The sequence below is a fragment of the Panthera leo genome, chromosome C1 (genome assembly GCF_018350215.1).
Source record: "Panthera leo isolate Ple1 chromosome C1, P.leo_Ple1_pat1.1, whole genome shotgun sequence".
NCBI classification, from domain to species: Eukaryota; Metazoa; Chordata; class Mammalia; order Carnivora; family Felidae; genus Panthera; species Panthera leo.
In genome coordinates, this window is record NC_056686.1 from 27,518,959 (window position 1) to 27,539,506 (window position 20,548).

The 20,548-nt window shown below is 38.2% G+C and overlaps 1 protein-coding gene across 1 annotated transcript in view; it reads left to right on the plus strand.

The window, feature by feature from the left end:
* The window catches only part of LOC122228785 (protein argonaute-3), a 114,879-nt gene extending 94,804 nt beyond the window's left edge, over positions 1 to 20,075 (plus strand). Inside the window, exons 14-19 of the mRNA XM_042954119.1 lie at positions 635 to 725; positions 5,357 to 5,551; positions 5,891 to 6,025; positions 10,608 to 10,709; positions 18,426 to 18,625; positions 19,147 to 20,075. Coding sequence (XP_042810053.1) covers positions 635 to 725; positions 5,357 to 5,551; positions 5,891 to 6,025; positions 10,608 to 10,709; positions 18,426 to 18,625; positions 19,147 to 19,255 — 832 coding nt within the window. The 3' untranslated portion in view covers positions 19,256 to 20,075. The remainder of the gene's footprint in view (positions 1 to 634; positions 726 to 5,356; positions 5,552 to 5,890; positions 6,026 to 10,607; positions 10,710 to 18,425; positions 18,626 to 19,146) is intronic.
* The last annotated feature ends 473 nt before the right edge of the window (positions 20,076 to 20,548 follow it).

The window sequence follows — 20,548 nt, forward strand, 5'->3', positions numbered from 1 at the left end:
GCAGGCTCCGCACTGTCAGCACAGAGTGTTATGAGGGGCTCTGTCTCATGAACCATGAGATCATGACCTGAGCCGAGATAAGGAATTAGATGCTTAACTGACTGAGCCACCCAGGCACCCCATAAAGGATATAGTTTTTTAAATAAAATGACTGACCAACTACTTTATGACTGTTAAGTATATATACTTTTGGCCACAGGAAGGGGAGTAGTAGATTCCTGTAATCCTTTTCAGTGAAAAGGTTAATGATTCTTTTTCTCCTTGAGAGATTACATAGTTTAAATGTAAATAGATTACAGAAAGATTGATACAAACTGGGATTAATATGAGGCAGTTTATCATTTTATGCCTCTTATGAAGAATGCCTGCCCTTTGCAACCACCAGCACCAATGCTTAAGGCAGAAAATTGCTCTGAATAGGACATTGGATAGACCTATTGTGATAGCTTTTACTTCATTGAGTCAGGGATTCATGAATGAAGAGAATAAAACAGTAATTCAGGCCTTTGAAGCTGTCTGTGTAAGACCTCCTCTGTGCTGTGTCAGCAACTTGTATTTGTGTGGCAGTAGTATGAACAGATAAATGCATTATGAAAAAATGAATTATCTAACTCTTTTAAAAAATGTGTTTAAGACCTTCTGTGTTCCAGCAACCCGTGATCTTTTTGGGAGCAGATGTCACTCATCCACCAGCTGGTGATGGGAAGAAGCCTTCTATTGCTGCTGTGAGTGTTATTAGGTTTATCTTGTCTAAAGTTTAAAGGATCAACATTTTGGTTTCAGCTTTTTGAATTTTAATGACATTTTTTCTTTGAAACCAATTTTTATAAATATATATATCTAGAACCAATTTTCAAATAGTCTTTGGATTTTTTTTAAAGGATGATCATTCCCTTGGGGCACCTGGGTAGCACAGTTAATCTTCCGACTTCGGCTCAGGTCATGATCTTGCAGTTTGTGAGTTTGAGCCTCACATTGGGCTCTGCCAACAGCTCAGAGCCTGGAGCCTGCTTCAAATTCTCCCTCTCTCTGCCCTTCCCCTGCTTACTCTCTGCCTCTCTCTCAAAAAATGAATAAACATTTTAAAATTAAAAAAAAAAAAGGTTATTCTCTGGTTTGGGGGCTACAAGTTACATATATTTATTAAATCAAGCTTATTAGTTGTATTACTCAAGTCTTTTGTTTCCTACTTTAATTTACCTATTTGACCTCTCTATTGATTATATCTTTTCAGTTAGTTTTTATTTAAAGAGTTTATGTATTTCAGTAGTGTCTTTGCATTTTTTCAATGTAAAATTCTTCTACCTTTGTCCAGTCTAATAGTTTGCACCTGAATTCTGTTTTAATACTACCGTTCCTACTTTTAACATTTGCCTTTTTTTTTTTTAATGTTTATTTTTGAGAGCGCACCAGAAGGGGAGGGACATAAAGAGAGGGAGACACAGAATCTGAAGCAGGCTCCAGGGTCTGAGTGGTCAGCACAGAACCCAACATGGGGCTCGAACTCACGGACCGCAAGATCGTGACCTGAGCTGAAGTCGGTCGCTTAACTGACTGAGCCACCCAGACACCCAACATTTGCCTTTTATGTCTCTGCCCACCTCTGTGTTTGTAAAGTTTCGTCAGTTCTTTTAAGTGTAGTTCTTATAAACTTCAGAAAGCCAGATAATATTTTACCCACCTTGAAATTCCTTGATTTTTAACAAATACCAACATTTTGAAAATGTCAACATATTTTATCCATACTTGATAAATTTCACAAATTAAACTGTAAAATGTTTTACATATGTTTTCTGTTACCTTTATAATAAACTTTACATAAATCTTAAGTTACAACAACCTGGTACATTTTATTTGTCCATGTAAATGATAGTAATGTTAAAATTCTTACTTAAGATTCCAAAGCTATTTTTATTAGTGAAGGAAATTTGCTTTTATCTGTTAGTAAATTGTATTGCTTTTTATTCTTATAGTTACGCATGAATTGTCATTTCAGATGTCCTAGAGGTAGTATTGAGCCACTTCCGATATTCATAAAAATGCTCTTATAGAAGATGAAATTATTTTTTCAAAAAAAATTCAAAAGACTTACTTTGAATTTGCTATCTTGGGGTCATTTTCCGAGAAAATTTAAGCCTAGCTTAAATTTTGGACTTCTGGGTAGTCATTGTCCTTTTCTACTAAATCCATTTCTGCCAAATATCCATTTTCTTTTATTATTATCAGAGGTCTTATAAATAGAATTTATTAATTAATTCTTTTTGCTATATGGCTTCTATTCCCAAGAACTTAAAGACCAGTGTGAAAAACAAATGTAAGTAATAAATGCCACATAGTATAATAGATACTACTTTAATAGCAATATAAATTAAAATTTAGATCACAAAAACCTGGTGTGTTGAGAACGTTGAGCAATGTAGGAAATTGGAATGCAGTATAGCAGATGTGAGGCTAGTAAGCTTTTGTGTGGCTTTTTGTGCCATACACAAAGGGGTATAGATTTACTTGTTAGTAATGAGATACCATTAAGAGGAACGAAATGGCTAGAGTTCTTTTTTTTTTAACCTATAGATGATAAAGTAGATAAAATCCTGTGTACATAGTAGACAAGTTCTAGTTCATTTCTTTAAAAACTCTTGATTATTTTCTAGTCTGACCTAACACAGAAGAGAAACATAAGAATTTTCCATATTTTGGTTTCAAGTAATAAGGCATTAAATTACTGACAGGAAGTTAGGCGCTCTTTTGAAGTACTATTTTTTATTATTTTTAATTGAAGTATAATTGACCCATAATTGCAACGTAATGATTTGATATATGTATATATTGTAAAAAGATGTGTACAGTAAGTCTAATTAACATCTGTCACCATACATAGTTACAAAATTTTTTTCTTGTAATGAGAACTTTTCACATTTACTCTCTTAACAACTTTCAAATATTCAATACAGTGTTATTAATGATAGTCATCATCATACTGCATGCTATACAGTACCTCTCAATGACAGAATTTATTTTATAAGTAGAAATTTGTATCTTTGAACCCCCTTCCCCATTTCATCCATCACCCACCCCCTGCCTCCGGCAACTAACAATCCAGTCACTGCATCTATGAGCTTGGTTGCTTTTGTTTTATTTTGTTATGTTTTGCTTTACTCCACATAGAAGTGAGATCATGTGGTATTTGACTTTCTCTCTCTGACTTTTTTGATTTGTATAATGTCTTCAAAGTTCACCCATATTTGCACAAATGGCAAGATTTCATCCTTATTTATTTATGGCTGAGTAATATAATATTCCATTGTTTATATATGCTACATTTTTTAATGCTTTCATCCATTTATGGACACTTACGTTGTTTCCACATCTTGACTACATGTACAGTGAACATGGGGTTACAGAGTTCCATTTTTGAAATATGGCTTTGATATAGATCCTACACTGGAAGAAAGAGAAGCTGGAGGCAGAGTGACCAGCTGGGTCTCAGACTCAGCTCTGATTAGAATGATGTGTAGACATGGGGCGCCTGGTTGGCTTAGTCGGTTGAGCGTCTGACTTCAGCTCGGGTCACGATCTCGCGGTCCGTGAGTTCGAGCCCCGCGTCGGGCTCTGGGCTGATGGCTCAGAGCCTGGAGCCTGCTTCCGATTCTGTGTCTCCCTCTCTCTCTGCCCCTCCCCCGTTCATGCTCTGTCTGTCTCTGTCCCAAAAATAAATACACGTTAAAAAAAAAAAATTTTTTTTTTAAAAAGAATGATGTGTAGACATTTAAAAAATATTTGGGTTCCAGGGGCACCTGGGTGGCTCAGTCAGTTAAGCATCTGACTCTTGATTTTGGCTTAGGTCATGATCTCATGATTCACGGGTTTGAGCCCTGCGCTAGCAGCACGGAGCCTGCTTATAATTCTCTCTCTTTCTCTCTCTCTCTCCCTCTTCCCCCCCGCACCCCTTCCCCGCTCATGCATGCTTTCTCTCAAAATAAACATTTTTTTTTAAATATTTGAGTTCCAGAGATTATGCTTCAGTAGGTCTGTGAGTAAAAGATATAAAGAAAAATGAAGCGTTTGAATGGGGCTTCTTTATTACTTACCTCCTTTCTCTTCTTCTCTTTAAGAATGTCTTTTTGTCTCTCTTTCCTTACTAATCTTTATATATACCAACAACATCTATAAATTAGAATCTTGTTAAATGTAAAGTGCGGGGGTGCATGGTTGGCTCAGTCAGTAGAGCATGTGCCTCTTTTTTTTCTTTTTTAAGTTTATTTATTTATTTTGAAAGAGAGAGTGCGTTCGCATGGGCAAATGGGGGAGTGAAAGGGAGGAGGGTAGAGGGAGAGAATCCCAAGCAGGCTCCACACTGTCAGTGAGGAGCCAGATGTGGGGCTCAAACTCATGAACTGCAAGATCATGACCTGAGCCAAAGTTGGACACTTAACTGACTGAGCCACCCAGGGCCCCTGAGCATGCTAATCTTGACCTCAGTGTCGTGAGTTTGAGCCCCGCTTTGGGTGTAGAGTTTAAAACTAAAAACAGGGGCTCCTGGGTGGCTCAGTCAGTTGAGCGACCGACTTCAGCTCGGGTCATGATCTCACAGTTTGTGAGTTCGAGCCCCGCATCAGGCTCTGTGCTGACAGCTCAGAGCCTGGAGCCTGCTTCGGATTCTGTGTCTCCCTCCCTTCTGCCCCACCCCCATCCCCGACACTCTGTCTCTCTCTCCTTCAAAAATAAACAAACATTAAAAAAATTTTAATAAATAAAACTAAAAACATATTTTTTTAATTTTTTAATATTTTATTCTTCAGAGAGAGACAGAGACAGAGCATGAGTGAGGGAGGGGCAGAACAAGAGAGGGACACAGAATCTGAAGCAGACTCCAGTTTCTGAGCTGTTAGCACACAGCGTGATACGGAGCTCAAACTCATGAATCTTGAGATCATGACCCTAGCCGAAGTTGGACGCTCAACCAACTGAGCGCCCTGATTTTTTTTTTTAATATAAAGTTCAACCTACTCATAGGAAAATAGTTTTGTTTTTGAAGATTTTATTTTTAAGTAATCTCTGTACCCAATGTGGGGTTCAAACTCACAACCTTGAGATCAAGAGTCATATACATTCTACCAACTGAGCCAGCCAAGTACCCCAGAAAATAGTTTTTGACCCTATACTGGATCTTTTATTCTCTTCTTCACTGGGAATTATCAATTTTTTATTACTTTGAAAATGAACAGTAATAATGTTATAGTAAACTACAAATTTAAATGAAATCCATGTGCTTATTTTCAGTTTTTTATTGTAAAACTCATAATCATGGAGTTTTGATTGTCTTAATTTCTATTTTTCTTTCCTTTTTCCAACCTAGGTTGTAGGTAGTATGGATGCCCACCCAAGCAGATACTGTGCCACAGTAAGAGTTCAGAGACCCCGACAGGAGATCATCCAGGACTTGGCTTCCATGGTTCGAGAACTTCTCATTCAATTTTATAAGTCAACTCGGTTCAAACCTACTCGTATCATCTTTTATCGGGATGGTGTTTCAGAGGGACAGTTTAGGCAGGTTGGTTGCCTGGGATCTCATCATTCTGTGGTTAAACCAGATACTGTGTTTATAATATGGTACCTAGTTCTAAAGTTAGAAGCCTTAATTAGGTTGAAAATTCTCAAAAGTCAAAATCTGATGGTTCCTTAGATTTTCCCTTCTAAAAAGCTTACTATGGATGTGTAAGCCTTGATTGCTAACATCATTCTCTGATAATAGTTTAAATGGAATAAAGAAGTGTATTTAACTGTAAGGTGATAAGATTAAGAAGTCCTGAAACTAAATTATGATCTTAGTTTGAAGCATATATAAGAGAACAACTGACTATATCAAATGTTTCCATTTCATCTCCTCTAGGTATTATATTATGAACTACTAGCAATTCGAGAAGCCTGCATCAGTTTGGAAAAAGACTATCAACCTGGAATAACCTACATTGTAGTTCAGAAGAGACATCACACTCGATTGTTTTGTGCTGATAGGACAGAAAGGGTAATTTTACATCTGTTGTAATGCTATAATAAGACAAACTTACCTCAGATAGCTCTTAACAGAGCTCATAGAACACTTAACAGAGGCTCTCTGCCAAGCAGAGGTCCCAATATATACTAGCAGATTTCAACTTAGCAGATTATGAGTATAAAAGTATCCAAATAGGTTGTTGCTTTTAATTTTCTAGAATTTCTGTTAACCAAGTTCTATTCTCCAAGTATTCAAAATCCTGTTAATGCTTTTTGTTATTGTGAAGAAATTCTTTTTGTTTTGTTTTGTTTTGTTTTTAAGGATAGGAGAATCTTTTTTTTTTTTTTTTAATTTATTTTTTATTTTTTATTTATTTATTTTTTGAGAGAGAGACCAAGAGACAGCATGAGCTAGGGAGGGGCAGAGAGAGGGGAGACACAGAATCTGAAGCAGACTCCAGGCTCTGAGCTGTCAGCACAGAGCCTGACACAGGGCTTGAACTCATGGACCATGAGATCATGACCTGAGCCAAAATCGGATGCTTAATCAACTGAGCCACCCAGGCGCCCCTGGGAGAAGCATTTTTTAAATTTTATTTATTATTACTTTTTTTTGAGAGAGAGAGAGCAGGGGAGGGGCAGAAAAAGAGGGAGAGAGAGAATCTTAAGCAGGGCTGAATCTCAATGACCAGAGGTCATGACTTGAGCCAAAATCAAGAGTCAGACTCTTAACTGACTGAGCCACCCAAGTGTCCTGAAGCTCATAGTTTTAAACTTGTTCTTTCTATTCCTATGTGTCTTAAATGTTCAGAGGGAATAAGGTACATTCATTTTTTAAAATAATCTTGTAAGAATTCGTTTTTTTAAAAGCTAGGGACTTGGGGCACCTGGGTGGCTCAGTTGGTTAAGCATCAACTTCGGCTCAGGTCGTGATCTCACGGTTCGTGGATTTGAGCCCCACATCGGGATGGGGCTCTGTGCTGACAGCTCGGAGCCTGGAGCCTGCTTTGAATTCTGTCTCTCCCTCTCTGCCCCTCCCCTGCTTGTGCGTGCTCAAACTAGATAGATAGGTAGGTAGGTAGGTAGGTAGGTAGATAGATAGATAGATAGATAGATAGATATTTTTAAAAAAACACCTAGGGACTTTCTAGAGTGATTAGTGGAAATTCATGTAAACCAACTTTTAAATAATGCTTCCTTTAAAATTCACAGAAGTTTTTTTGAGATTTTATTTTTTTAATGTCTATTTTTTTTTTAATGTTTATTTATTTTGAGAGAGAGAGCGTGCACTACTGGGGAGGAGCAGAGAGAGAGAGAGAGAGAGAGAGAGAGAGAGAGAGAGAGAGAGAGAGAGAATCCCAAGCAGGCTCTGCACTGTCAGCATGGAGCTAGACAGGGGCTCAATCTCACAAACCGGGAGATCGTGACTTGAGCCGAAACCAAGAGTCAGACACTTAACCGACTGAGTTTCCCAGGCACCCCAGAATGTCTCTCTTTTTTTTTTTTTTTGTTTTTTTTGTTTTTTTTGTTCTTTTGATGTTTATTATTTTTGAGAGAAAGAGACAGCAAGCAGGGAAGGGGCAGAGAGAGAGGGAGACACAGAAATCAGAAGCAGGCTCCAGGCTCTGAGCTGTCAACAAAGAGCCCGATGCGGAGCTGGAACTCAAAGACCGTGGGATCATGACCTGAGCTGTAGTCGGCCGCCCAATTGACTGAGCCACCCAGGCACCCCTCTTTTTTTTTTTTTTAATGTTTATTTATATATTTAGAGAGAGAACACACACGTGCAAGCGGTGAAGGAGCGGGGAGAGAGGGAGAGAGAGAATCCCAAGCAGGCTCTGCAGAGCTTAATGCAGGGCTCGATTTCAAGAAGCACAAGATCATGACCTGAGCTGAAATCAAGAATAGGACACTTAATGACTGAACCACTGAGGCACCGCAAGATTTTATTTTTAAGTAATTTCTATACCCAATGTAGGTCTTGAACTCACTACCCCGAGATTAAGAATTTCATGCTCTACCAACTAAGCCAGCCAGACACCCCCTCACAGAATTTATTTTTATGTTTTGTAGTATGACTATGTATTTTTATAATTAGAAAGAGGAGGAGGTGTAAATACCTAGGGAAATCTGTATTCTTGTCTGCATGAAGCATAGGCAAGTAACAGGCTTGCTGTCATTTCCATTGCTCTATTCCCATCCTTCAAACTGTGGAGCAGAGAAATTTGAGAATTGCAAGTGTTAGTGTCTCCTTGGGGAAAGGGTTCAACAGAAAAGACTGAGAAGTGTATGCTGGGTTTGGTATATATTTTGTCTTTGGTTACACTCTCCATGTAACTTTGGGCAAGTAACTTAACGTCTCTGTGCCTGTTTCCATCCCAGCAAGGTTTGGGTGAATATTAATTTCTTCCTTATTTGGGTTGTTAAAAGGATTAAATAAATAAAAATATGTAATATACCTAAAACAGTGCTTGGCACATACATGCTAAGCACACAATAAAGGTTGGCTAGTTGTAGAGTGGTGGTGATTGTGGTAATAATAGAGGAAAAGAAAAAAGAAAAATAATAGAGAAAAAGAAATAATCATAGCAGACTAGGTATTTGTTATAGGTATTTGTTATAGGTATTTGTTATAAATTTAACTCATTTAATCATCACAACACTATGAGGTATTTATTATTATTATCATTTTCCACAGAAGGAAACTGGGGCATATGAGGTTAAAGAACAAGATTTACAAGCCTAGTTGTTGGTAGAGCTAGGACTCAAATCAGGCACTCTGGCTCCAGAATGCTTATAATCACTGTTAACCTCTCTGATAGCAGTAGTGTTAGTTTTTTATTGTGGCCTCCAGTTGTTAAAGGCCTTTGACCCCAAATTTCTATGTAAATTTTTTTTGTGCCTGAAAAACCAAATGTTTCTTCAGAAGCAAGATTAGGAAAACCTAAGTTAGATTTAATGATTACTAGCATCTGATGTTTAGTCATGTTAGTCCTTCATTTGTCAGCTTCTCTTTCACCTTTGTTCTAAATACTATTACTAATAATAGATGAGAGGTAGTTAAAATACCATGCCCTAAATAGAACAACTAGAAACCGGTGAAGCTGCGATATGAACCCATTCTGCTGTCTCTGTAAGTAAAGAAAACCTTTTTATACGTGTTAATTTGATTAGTGTATTAAGAATAGGCATAATTTAGTTGGTTATGAACTGTTTTTTAAGAATAGACATAATTTAGTTGATTATGAACTGTTTTCTTTGTTTTGTGCTTAGTATGAACTGTTTTCTTTGTTTTGTGCTTAGTGAAGGCTAAGCTACATAGCTATATAGCTACATAGCTATATATAACTCATGCCACTACCTGATAGTGGTCCCTCGCATGCAGAAAGAATGTCTGAGTCAGTAAAATAGTTTCTAATTTGCTAACCTTATAAACCTAGACTTAGAATTAATGATTTTAAATGTGTTAGGGATACAGAGGTAGAGGTGAGTATACATATGCATTTTGAAGTGTTTTATTAGGAACCTTTTGGGGCACCTGGGTAGCTCAGTTGGCTGAACGTCCATCTTCAGCTCAGGTCATGATCTTACAGTTTATGGGTTCAAGCCCCATGTCAGGCTCTGTGCTGACAGCTCAGAGTCCAGAGCCTGCATCAGAATCTCTCTCGGCTCCTTGCAAAAATAAACAAATAAACTTTAAAAAATAAGCCTTTCCTTATCAGAAATTTTGAACCATTTCAGTCACATTCACACCATCGCCATGCATGGTGTTGACTTCCTTACAAGATGTTAAAACTGCTAGTATGAAATAAAAGGAATAGGACCTTTGCAATCAGTTCCATATTTCACTACCAGTTCAGCCCTTTATTGTGTGCTGTACAGCAAATTATTTCATATTCCTGAGCCTAGGTTTCCCAAACAGGAGGGAATAACACCTGACTTGCAGGATTATTAGGATTAGAAATAATGTACTTTAAGTGCCTGGCACATAGTTAACAAATGGTTATTACTGTTGTATGTTGTCAGCATTCTTGCTCTCTAAAAATACAGTGTTTCCAAGGAAAATGCTAGTTTTCATAAATTACACATTCAAGAGTGCCTATTGTTCACAGGTACCATAAATTGGAACATGTATAGCAGATTTGTTTTTATTTTTATTTCTTTTGGGGGAGGGGGAAAAAAGCGAGAGAATCCCAAGCAGTGTCCACAGGGTCAGTATAGAGCCTGATGGGGCTCAAACTCCCAAACCATGAGATCATGACCTGAGCTGAAACCAAGACTTGGAGACTTACCTGACTGAGCCACCCAGACACCCCTAAAGTAATTTTAAGAAAAATTTTACGTGTTCCACCCATATTGGGATCACCTGCTGGCTAAGCACCAATAGACACTAGTAACTCTTTGTTGTTTATCAGCTCTCACTTTCAGCACTATGTAAGAATAGGAACCAGGACTGGAATAAGGTTTCCGGTTAATGCCTGCTCAAGTAGTATTTCAAGTTAAAGGTAGTGAAACACAGGATCAGCTGATATATTTATACATTTTTTAAAGTGCTCTTAGATACATTCTTTACCTTTGTCTCGTTTGTTTAAACTTTGGCCAAACAAATCTAGGTTGGAAGAAGTGGCAATATCCCAGCTGGAACAACAGTTGATACAGACATTACACACCCATATGAGTTTGATTTTTACCTCTGTAGCCATGCTGGAATACAGGTAAGCCTACACTTTCAGCAAAATGTTCTAATTCAGGAACTTCCATTCTTATGTGTTTTGTTTTGTTTTTTTTAATCTTTTTTAACGTTTATTTATTATTGAGAGATAGAGAGAGACAGAGCACGAGCATGGGAAGGGCAGAGAGAGGAGGAGACATAGAATCTGAAGGAGGCTCCAGGCTCTGAGCTGTCAGCACAGAGCCCGACGCGGGGCCCGAACTCACAAACCCAGCGAGATCATGACCTGAGCCGAAGTCAGACACTCAACCGACTGACCCACCCAGGCGCCCTATTATGTGTATTTTTTTAATTGAAAGAAACACTGTTTTCTACACTCTAAATTGTTTCCACATGAAATTAGATGAAACTTTCAGTAAATAAATTTCTTTCCCTTTCTTACCTTGGGGAGAGGGGCTTATTTCTCTTAAAATGACAGAATGTAAGTAGTTTAACAGAATAAATCTCCCAAACCAGGTCCTCAATTTAACCTAAAACTTCAAAAATTTTAAAATACTTGATTCTTCCTTTGACATTTGCTTCTTTTTGATAATAATACTTCATAGAGAACTCTGGCATTTACTTGCAGATATTGAGCATGTGAAAGGGTTTATCAATTTGCAGCTTTAAGTTTCAGTGAAATAGTTTTAGAGTCTTACTCTTTCCGGGGCACCTCGGTGGCTCAGTCAGTTAAGTGCCTGACTTCACTCAGGTCATGATCTCACAGTTCATGGGTTCGAGCCCCTTGTCAGACTCTGTGCTGACAGCTTGGAACCTGGAGCCTGCTTTGGATTCTGTGTCTCCCTCTCTGTCTGCCCCCCACCCACTCACTCTCTGTCTCCCTCTCCCTCTCTCTCTTTCTCTCTCTCTCTCTCAAAAATAAATAAACATTAAAAAAAAATTAAAAGAGTCTTACTTTTTTCATAAGATCACATTATTTGTTAGCTTTATTACTTAGTAGAACATAAGCTTTATTTATTTTAAATGAATCCTCTTATTTATTTAGTTAGGTATGTTGAGAGTTAGGTTAGTTAGGTACTCGAGAGAGAGAGTACAAGCTTGAGTAGGAGAAGGGTAGAGAGTGGGGGAGAGGAAGAGTCCCAAGCTGGCTCCAAGTTGTAAGCATGGAGCCTGATGTGGGGCTTGAACTCACAAACTGTGAGTTCATGACCTGAGCCAAAGTCTGACCCTTAACCAACTAAGCTACCCAGGTGCCCTGAACATAAGCTTAATTCAGTGTTTCTCTAACTTTTCAATGACAGAGTGAACCTCTGTTCCTAGGATGTCTGACAGAATGTAGCACCAAACTATTTTAGGTTACTTGCCATTGATTAAAACAAATTTCAGGAAGATGTGCTATGCTGAACAGCTGTATCTCAAAGTCTTGTATGTCCCACATACACTAACCCCTTGTTCCACTCTTACAGCTTTAAAATTATTATCCCACTCATTTATCTGTGTTCTTATATCTGTTCCATTTCACCATCAGTGAATCAATGTCAAACATTTCCACTGTGGGTGGTAACAGTCATTTAGCAAAACAAAGTTAAAAGTACCTTCCAGAGATAAAATCTGTAAAATTGGAGCACATATTTTTTAAACGAGTGTTTCTGTCCATGTATCCCATGGAACACTACTGCTGTGACTTTTCAATAAATATTATAGAAAAGAAAAAAGGATTCTTCGTTCAGATGAATTCTGGAAATGCTGGTTAAACAGAATTTTTTACTCTAGATTTTTTGTATGCTACTGATAGGCAAATGGTCATTATGAATCTTAAAGGCAGAGGTATTTCCATACTGTGTTTAACCAACAATTTTAGGGACCAGTTTTCCTTTTGAACACTAAATTGAAACTTTAGTCAGTAAATAACCAGGAATATTTCACAAGGACTGAGGATGGTTTTTTACACATCTTCTCAGCTTTATTAGAATTTTCAAACTTCTCAGAGATAAAAACAGGAGTCTTGGGTTTTGTTTTGTTGTTGTTTTTGGAGTCTTGTTTTTTTACCAGCTAAAATTAAAAACCCAATCATTTCTAACCAGTATAAGAGATTATTTTTTCGTGTCATTGTTTTTAACTTTATCACTGATTAACAGACCCTTCAACATTTTGGCCAAATTCCATAACATTTAACACTTTTTATTGGTCTTGTTGGTATTATTTTCTCCCTTCTGCATTTTATTTTGAGGTAAAATTCACACTCATCTTTAAAACTTAAATTTACAAATCACGTCAAAGCTTGCTACTACTCTGTTCCACCCTTTACCTGCCCAGATCAGGCTAGAGCTTTGGTCCTGGTAACTTTGAATAGAGAAGGGGACCATGGCCTGATTCTGAGATACCTCTTTCTCCTCCTCCTTCAGGTACTCTAACTCATCTCGTGTTGCTGCCAGTCTGCTAGTATTTAGGAGCTCCTGCACTTATGCTCACTTCCAGTCCTTTAGGCTCCTAAAACTGTTTATAGTAATTCTTACCATTCCAGCCCTGTGGAGATGGCAGAGTGGGCCTGTGGGCTCTGAGCTCGGGAAGTGTCCAGCTGGGGCATGAGATAAAAGTCTCCCTTTCCAACAGGTTCTTATCTTTATAATGGATTCTCCTGGAGTCCCTCTTATTATATTTTCATGAGAGAGAGTGTACCTTTCCTCACAACTGCAATTCCATGTTTTCACAAAACCCATAATCATTCTTTTCCTCTACTGGGAGGATGGGGATTAGGTGAGAAGAGGCCAGCACCAGGGAATTGATGGTAAGACCTGTCCTAACCTGGCTTCTCTCAGTGAGCCCTTGAGGAGAGGTGGCTGGCTCCAAAGATTGGTAATTCTTTAGACTGTGGGGTGCCTAACACCTTTAGTCCTCTCCTTCAGACCCTAGTTGCAATTCCAGGACAGCAGGGGGGAAAAAAACCCACCTGACATACTATTAGAAATGTGTTAACTGAAGGGAGCCTGGGACCCCTCTGAGCCTCCACAGGGAGTTCTCCTAAAAAGATAAGTGCTCCCTGTTGAGGAATCACAGCAGACAGTGTCCTAAATTATAATTTCCTGATATAAATCACCACAACTTCAAAGATCTTCTCTATTGCTTAACAATCCTTGAACTCCTCTTTTGTTAGCTCTTAATACCATTTTCCAAGGGGCCCTAACCTTGGTCTCTTGCCCTGACACTCAGAACATGACCCCTTCCTTTTACCTCAGTAAGCAACTATACTGTCAGTCACACCTGCTTTCTTCTCCCCTTTCTCACAGGAGGAAAGGTTCAGTGTGTAGTGTTGTTCGAATTTGCTCTCGCCTGACTCGAGTTGGTCTCAGTTCACCAGTTATCCTTCTTTTTGTACCTTCAGTCATTTCCAAGCTTCTGACCTCATCCCCTTAGCTGACACTTCCCCATCCTAAACTACAGTTTCTTGATCCTGTATTTCCCTTCAAGTTATTCTCTCGTATATTTCTTCCATTTGTAACTAAACTATTCTTAAAACAATAGCCTAAAGGCACTCACCTGAAATTTAAAGAGACAAATGATATTAAGGATATAGAACAACTGAAACTTTACATTTTGCCAGTGTGAGTATAAATTAACATGAACATTTTTCAAAACTGTCTTGTCGTTATCTACTAAAGTTAAATATATGCATACTCTATGACCCAGGATCTCCAAGATAGCCACCAGAAAATGCATATCTATGTTCACCAAAAGATAGTACGTTAATGCTTAGAGTAGCACTGGTCATAGTCAAAAACTACAAACAATTCAAATGCCCACAATCAGTAGATTGGAAAAATAAATAATGTATATTTATACAACAGAATATTCTACAACAAAGAGAATGCTGCAACAATATGGATGGATTTCACAGTGTCAAGCCAAGGAAGTCATACCCGAAGGGCACATGACTGTGATCCAGTGATGTGATTTATTATAAAGTTCAAAAGCAGATACAATCTTTAATGTCACCTATAATGTTAAAAGTCCAGTTACTGAGGGCAGAGTAGATAGGATGGTGACCACAAAAGGGCACAAAGGGACTTCTTGGTTGCAGTTAATGTTCAACTTCTTGATTTGGGTACTGGTTTCATGGGTATTTGTGAACATTCCTCATCCTATACACTTATGGTCCGTGTGCTTTCCTCTGTGTATTTATATTTCTGTAAAATGTTTATATTAAGAACAGAAGAGACTATAATTGGCTGTATCCTCTTCAATTTATAGTAGCCTTCCACTGCTGCTTCTTGAACTCTGCAGCATTCAATACTGTTGTCACTCACTCATTGAAACCATCCACCATTTGATTTCCATACACATTTTTCTCTTTTCATCTTGCCTTTCCATTTGTTCTTCATTTAAATTTTTAAGTTTAAATATTTATGACTTTGAAATCTCTTTACAGAGAGAACTTTTTCCAGACCTTGAGGTTGTTTTTGACTACACCCTCTCACCTGCCACCCTTCTCAAATCCACCCCTCAACCCTGTAGAATTTACCATCTCACTCTCAGACCCTTCTCATCCTCACTTCCCCTGCTTGATTCAGCTCTCATTATTACTTTTCCTGTACAATTGCAAAATGATCCTAAGTGCCCCCATTTAATCTGTTCTCCCTCATTAATTAAAACATAAGACCCTATCATTCATCTATTTAGTGCTAACATATCCATTGAAGGTAAAGTCTCATTTTCTTAGGACAGCATACATACTCAATTCCTGATATCTGCATCCTGCTCCCTTCACTTCTGCTACACCTCAGTCTGTTTTGCTTTTTTTCTCCTACTCTTCCTTCCTCCTTTCCTTTCTTTTTCTCCTCCTCTCTATATCTCCTCCCTTTCACATACACAAACACACAGAAACACAACAGGACTACAGCCATGCTAAACAGCCATTCTAAACAGAGTTCTCATAACTCTCCTGACCATGTCTCTCCCTTACCTTAATTACTCCTTCCCTAATTTAGTCCTGTTCATCCCTTAAGATTCATCTTGAGGATCAGCTCCTCCCAGAGCCTTTCTTATATCCTTCCCCAAGACAAATGCCCCTCCTCTGCACTGCCTGAGCACCCTATGCATACCTCTTTGTTGCATTCATTAGACAGCATTGTAACCATGCTTCTGTTTCTCTCCCCCTTACACTAGTCTGTGAAGTCCCAAAAGGCAGAGACTACTCATTCATTCAGTCAACAGATATTTATTGTGTCTGCCTCCTAGAAGATAGGTGTTGATGCTAGGTACACAGAGAGAACAAATAAATACAGTCCCTTACTTTTATAGGTTGGGGGGGGGGGAGACCTACTAAGTAAGTAATCTCACAAATACATATTTATAAATTGGGATAAGCATAATAAAAGAAAAGTAAAGCTAGGAAGAGAGATTTTAGTGGGGAACTGATTTAGGTTGGGAGATCACATTTGAGAAATGACATTGAAGGTAAAATCAAGAGGAATAAGTGGGAGTTAAGCCAAGAAGGGGGAAGAAAATTCCTGCCAGAGGCACATACAGGCTCTTTGGTAGAAAAATGTTATCCATTGAAGGAATCAAATGGAGGCTGTGACCGCAACATGGGGGTAGGTTAGAGAGACAAGCCGGGGCTGAATTATACGGGCCTTGTCAGGCAGGGGTGAGCACCTGGATTTTAGTCAAAGTGCATTGGAAAGCCATTAAGAGGCTTTAAGCTGGACATGAACATCGTTAGGTATATGGTGTGTGTATGTGTGTGTTTTAATTCACTCTTACTGAAAACAGATTCTACTGGGGAATAGGAGTTGTGTAGGGGACATCAACTAGGAGTCTTAACATAATCCAGGCAAAAGATGATGGTGATGGAGACAAGAACAGTGATAGAACTGAATGAATCACATGTATTTAGGGTTTTTACTCTGTCTCTTCCCTGTGCCTGAGATGCTCTTCCCCCCAATCTCACAAGCCCTCCTTTATCATTCAGAGCTCACATCCATGTCTCCTCTTCATGCATTACTATGCGCCAGGCATTCAATACGGGACATGGCATATAGTGAGTGTTCAGTAAATACTGAATGTGTGAATGTACAATATAAATGCATTATAAGCCTATAATTTGGAGGAGCTAAGATTTGGTAATTTGAATTTTATCCCCAGAATCTTATGCAGTGTCTAACAAATGATGCTCAAATTACTCGTTAAAGTATTAACTCATCTTTCTCCTTTTCTCTCTTGCTACTGCCATTTCCTTAGTTCAGATCTTCATCATCATGTGCTCAAACTAATGCAGCAGCCTCCTGGCTGTTCCCCTTGCTTTCAGTCTCTTCCTGTTTCTTTTTTTTTTTTTTTAATGTTTGTTTATTTTTGAGGGGGAGAGAGCGTGAACAGGGGAGGAGCAGAGAAAGAGGGAGACATAGAATCCAAGGCAGGTTCCAGACTCTGAGCAGTCAGAACAGAGCCCAACGCAGGGCTAAAATTCACGAACCATGAGATCATGACCTGATCTAGAGTCGGATGCTTAACCAACTGAGCCACCCAGGTGCTCCAGTCTTCCTATTCCTAATCCAGGCTCCATGTTATTGCTATTACTTTAATAAAACCCCAGTCTCATCCCAACTAAAGTCTCTCTTGTTTAAAAAAAAACCAAAAAACCCAACATGCAGTACTTTCCCTGCTGCCTACAGGTAGAAGTCCAAATTCTGAGGCATGTCATTGAATCTGATTCCAAACTTTATTTTCAGACTTCATCTTTTTTCCCTTGTGCACCATACTCTGCTCACACAGGTCTATTAGCCATTCCCCCTGTGCTTTTGGTAAGGCTGTTGACTCTTTCTGGCGTCTTCTCACACTGGGTGCCCAAAAATGACAAAATCTCCCTCTCTCCCCTTCCCCTTGGTGAAGAACCATGGCTTAGCCCTATAATTACTTCCTTTGGTATTCTCATACAGGACTAAGTGCCAGTAGTACTATAGCTTTTGTTAGTTTTTTTTTAATTATAGATGCCATTAACTCCTCTACTAAATTGTGTTTTCCAAAAGAAAGGAAACCTTTGACTTTGTTTTTCTTTGAATCTGTAGTATCTAACATAGTAACTATTACAGAGGAACTCAACTAAATGTTCTGGGTTTTTTATTATAGTAAAACTATACAACATACAACTTACCATTTTAACTACTTCTAAGTGTACAGTCTGTCACATTAAGTACGCTCACATTGTGTGCAGCCATAAGACCATCTATCTCCAGAACTTTTTCATCTTCCTTGACACTCTATACCCATCAAACACTTAACTCCCCATTCCCCTGCCCCACCACACCCCTGGCCACTGGCAGCCACCACTGTACTTTCTGTCTCTCTGAATTTGACTTCTCCAGTTACCTCATATGAATGGATCATACAGTATTTGTCCTTTTGTGACTGGTTTATTTCATTTAGCATATGTCATCAAGGTTCATCCATGTGTTAGACTTTTCTTTATAAGCCTGAATAATAGTCCATTGTATATATATACCACCTTCTATCCATTCTCCCATCATTGGATACTTGAGTTGCTTCTGCCTGTAGGCTATTGTGGATACTACTGCTTTGAACAAGGGTGTGCAGATATCTGTTTGAGTCTCTGCTTTCATTTCATTTGGATATGTACCCAGAATCAAGTAAAGTATGTTTTATTTTACTAATGTGCAAAGCTGGTTTTTTAATATAACTTAGTCTGTGATGAGCATTTATTTAAATGTTTAAAAACCAACAGAACATGCCACTGCCTTCTCTACAGGGTACCAGCCGTCCTTCACACTATCATGTTTTATGGGACGATAACTGCTTTACTGCAGATGAACTTCAGCTGCTGACTTACCAGCTCTGCCACACTTACGTGCGCTGTACACGATCTGTTTCTATACCTGCACCAGCGTATTATGCTCACCTGGTAGCGTTCAGAGCCAGATACCATCTCGTGGACAAAGAACATGACAGGTAGTATAAAAGCACAACAAATACAGATTCTCACCCAAAACCAAGTACGGGTCAGCATGTTAGGCTTTTCTTGTAAAATTTCTTTTAAGTGTTTCCATGTATGTGCCTCTCTGCCACAAGCTGTTAGAGGACTCAGTGGTCCATATGAAAAGGAACAATAGGCAGAACTGACTACCCAAGATAAGGGCTCCATTAAAATGTGCACTTTAGGCTTATTAGTATTAGAATGGTATAGTGATTTAGTTGCTTTACCAGATTAATTCAAGGGAGAGATCATTGCTAATAGACAAAATGATGGCATGTCTGAGATTTGCTTCTAAACAATCCTGGGGAGGTGAGAGAAGTAAAACAAAATTGGCCTTGGGTTAATAATCATTGAAGCTGGGTGATAGAAATGTTCATAATGCCAGCCTCTCTTTTTTTAATATAAATAGTTTTGAAATTTTCTATGAGTAATATTTTCTAAAATTACTACATCAGAATAGGGTTTGTTTTTGTGTTCATTGCCACTTCTCTTACAGTGCTGAAGGAAGTCATGTTTCAGGACAGAGCAATGGACGAGATCCACAAGCTCTTGCCAAGGCTGTACAGATTCACCAAGATACCTTACGCACAATGTACTTTGCTTAAAAAGTCCAAGAATATTCTCTGAGAGGAAGAATTGAAAGATGCATCGACATAGAGCATATGTTTCCAGTGGAGTCAGTTGAGTGGGAATGCCTCCAGCCATACAGCAACCAACACTGTGTGGGGACCAGGGTCTGATTTTTATGTTAATATAAGGAAGATTGTTTACTTCATCAAGGAACACAGCACCATTATGCAATATGAAACCAGCCAACTGCTTTTTTGTGCGGTCTCCTTAGGAAGTATCGCCATTGTTTTGTTTTCACTTTCTTGTAGTCTAACCCTTTTAATGCCTTTACCTCAAGTTGCTTGGCAGCACAACTATCTTTGCAAAAAAAGTACAGAAAAAGTAAATGACGGTTTAAAAAAAAAACACACACACCTTACATGAATAATCAAAGTGATTGTTCACAATTATGTGTGCAAAAAAATTAATGTGCATTCGTGTATTCTTGTGAAAGGTATCTATGTATATTTTAAATATATACATGTATACTTCATATGCATATATATCTGGATCTACACTGACAGTAGATATATATGTGACTGTGTGTGTATTTTATAGTTCATTCCATCGGGGAACTTTCTTTCCCTTTTATCATCCTCCCACCACTACTTTGATTTCTCTCTACCTCCCTCGCCTTCATCACCTACATTTTTTTTCCTGATGCTACCAGTGACATTCAGATGTTCATGTATCTGGTTCATTTGGATATGAAGCATGGCAAACTAGAGTTTTATTTTTATTTTGCACACCCTACTCCTGTCTCTTGTCTCATACACAATTCTAAGTCCTCAACTCTTGATATTGCTTTCTTAAACAAAATTATTATATATATACACACACATGTATATGTATGTATATATATGTGTGTGTGTGTGTGTGTGTGTGTATATATATATATACGTATATATATATGAAGTTTCTATGAGAGTGTCTGCCCACTCCTGCTCTGAACTTAACATTTGCCATTTGTGCAATGTGTATATAAGCAGTAGCAATCTTAAACTATTATTTTTCTTTAGTTTGTTAAAGCTGCTATAAATATAAAACTTTGTCAGAAGTTGTAACTCAGAAATTTCTCTATAACTGATATGTATTCTAAAGCCTTCTGTTGCTATGGGTTATACATGAAAATCCCTTACAGCTTTCATAAAGGGCAAATATTTTAAAAGATTGAAACTCTTTAGGGTTGAGGCCTCTGAAATTGGGTGGAGAGAGAGAAGGGGTTGCTGAGGGTTTTTTTTTATTTTAATTTTTTTTTTTTTTTTTGCTAGTTTACTTGTTGCCTCTCA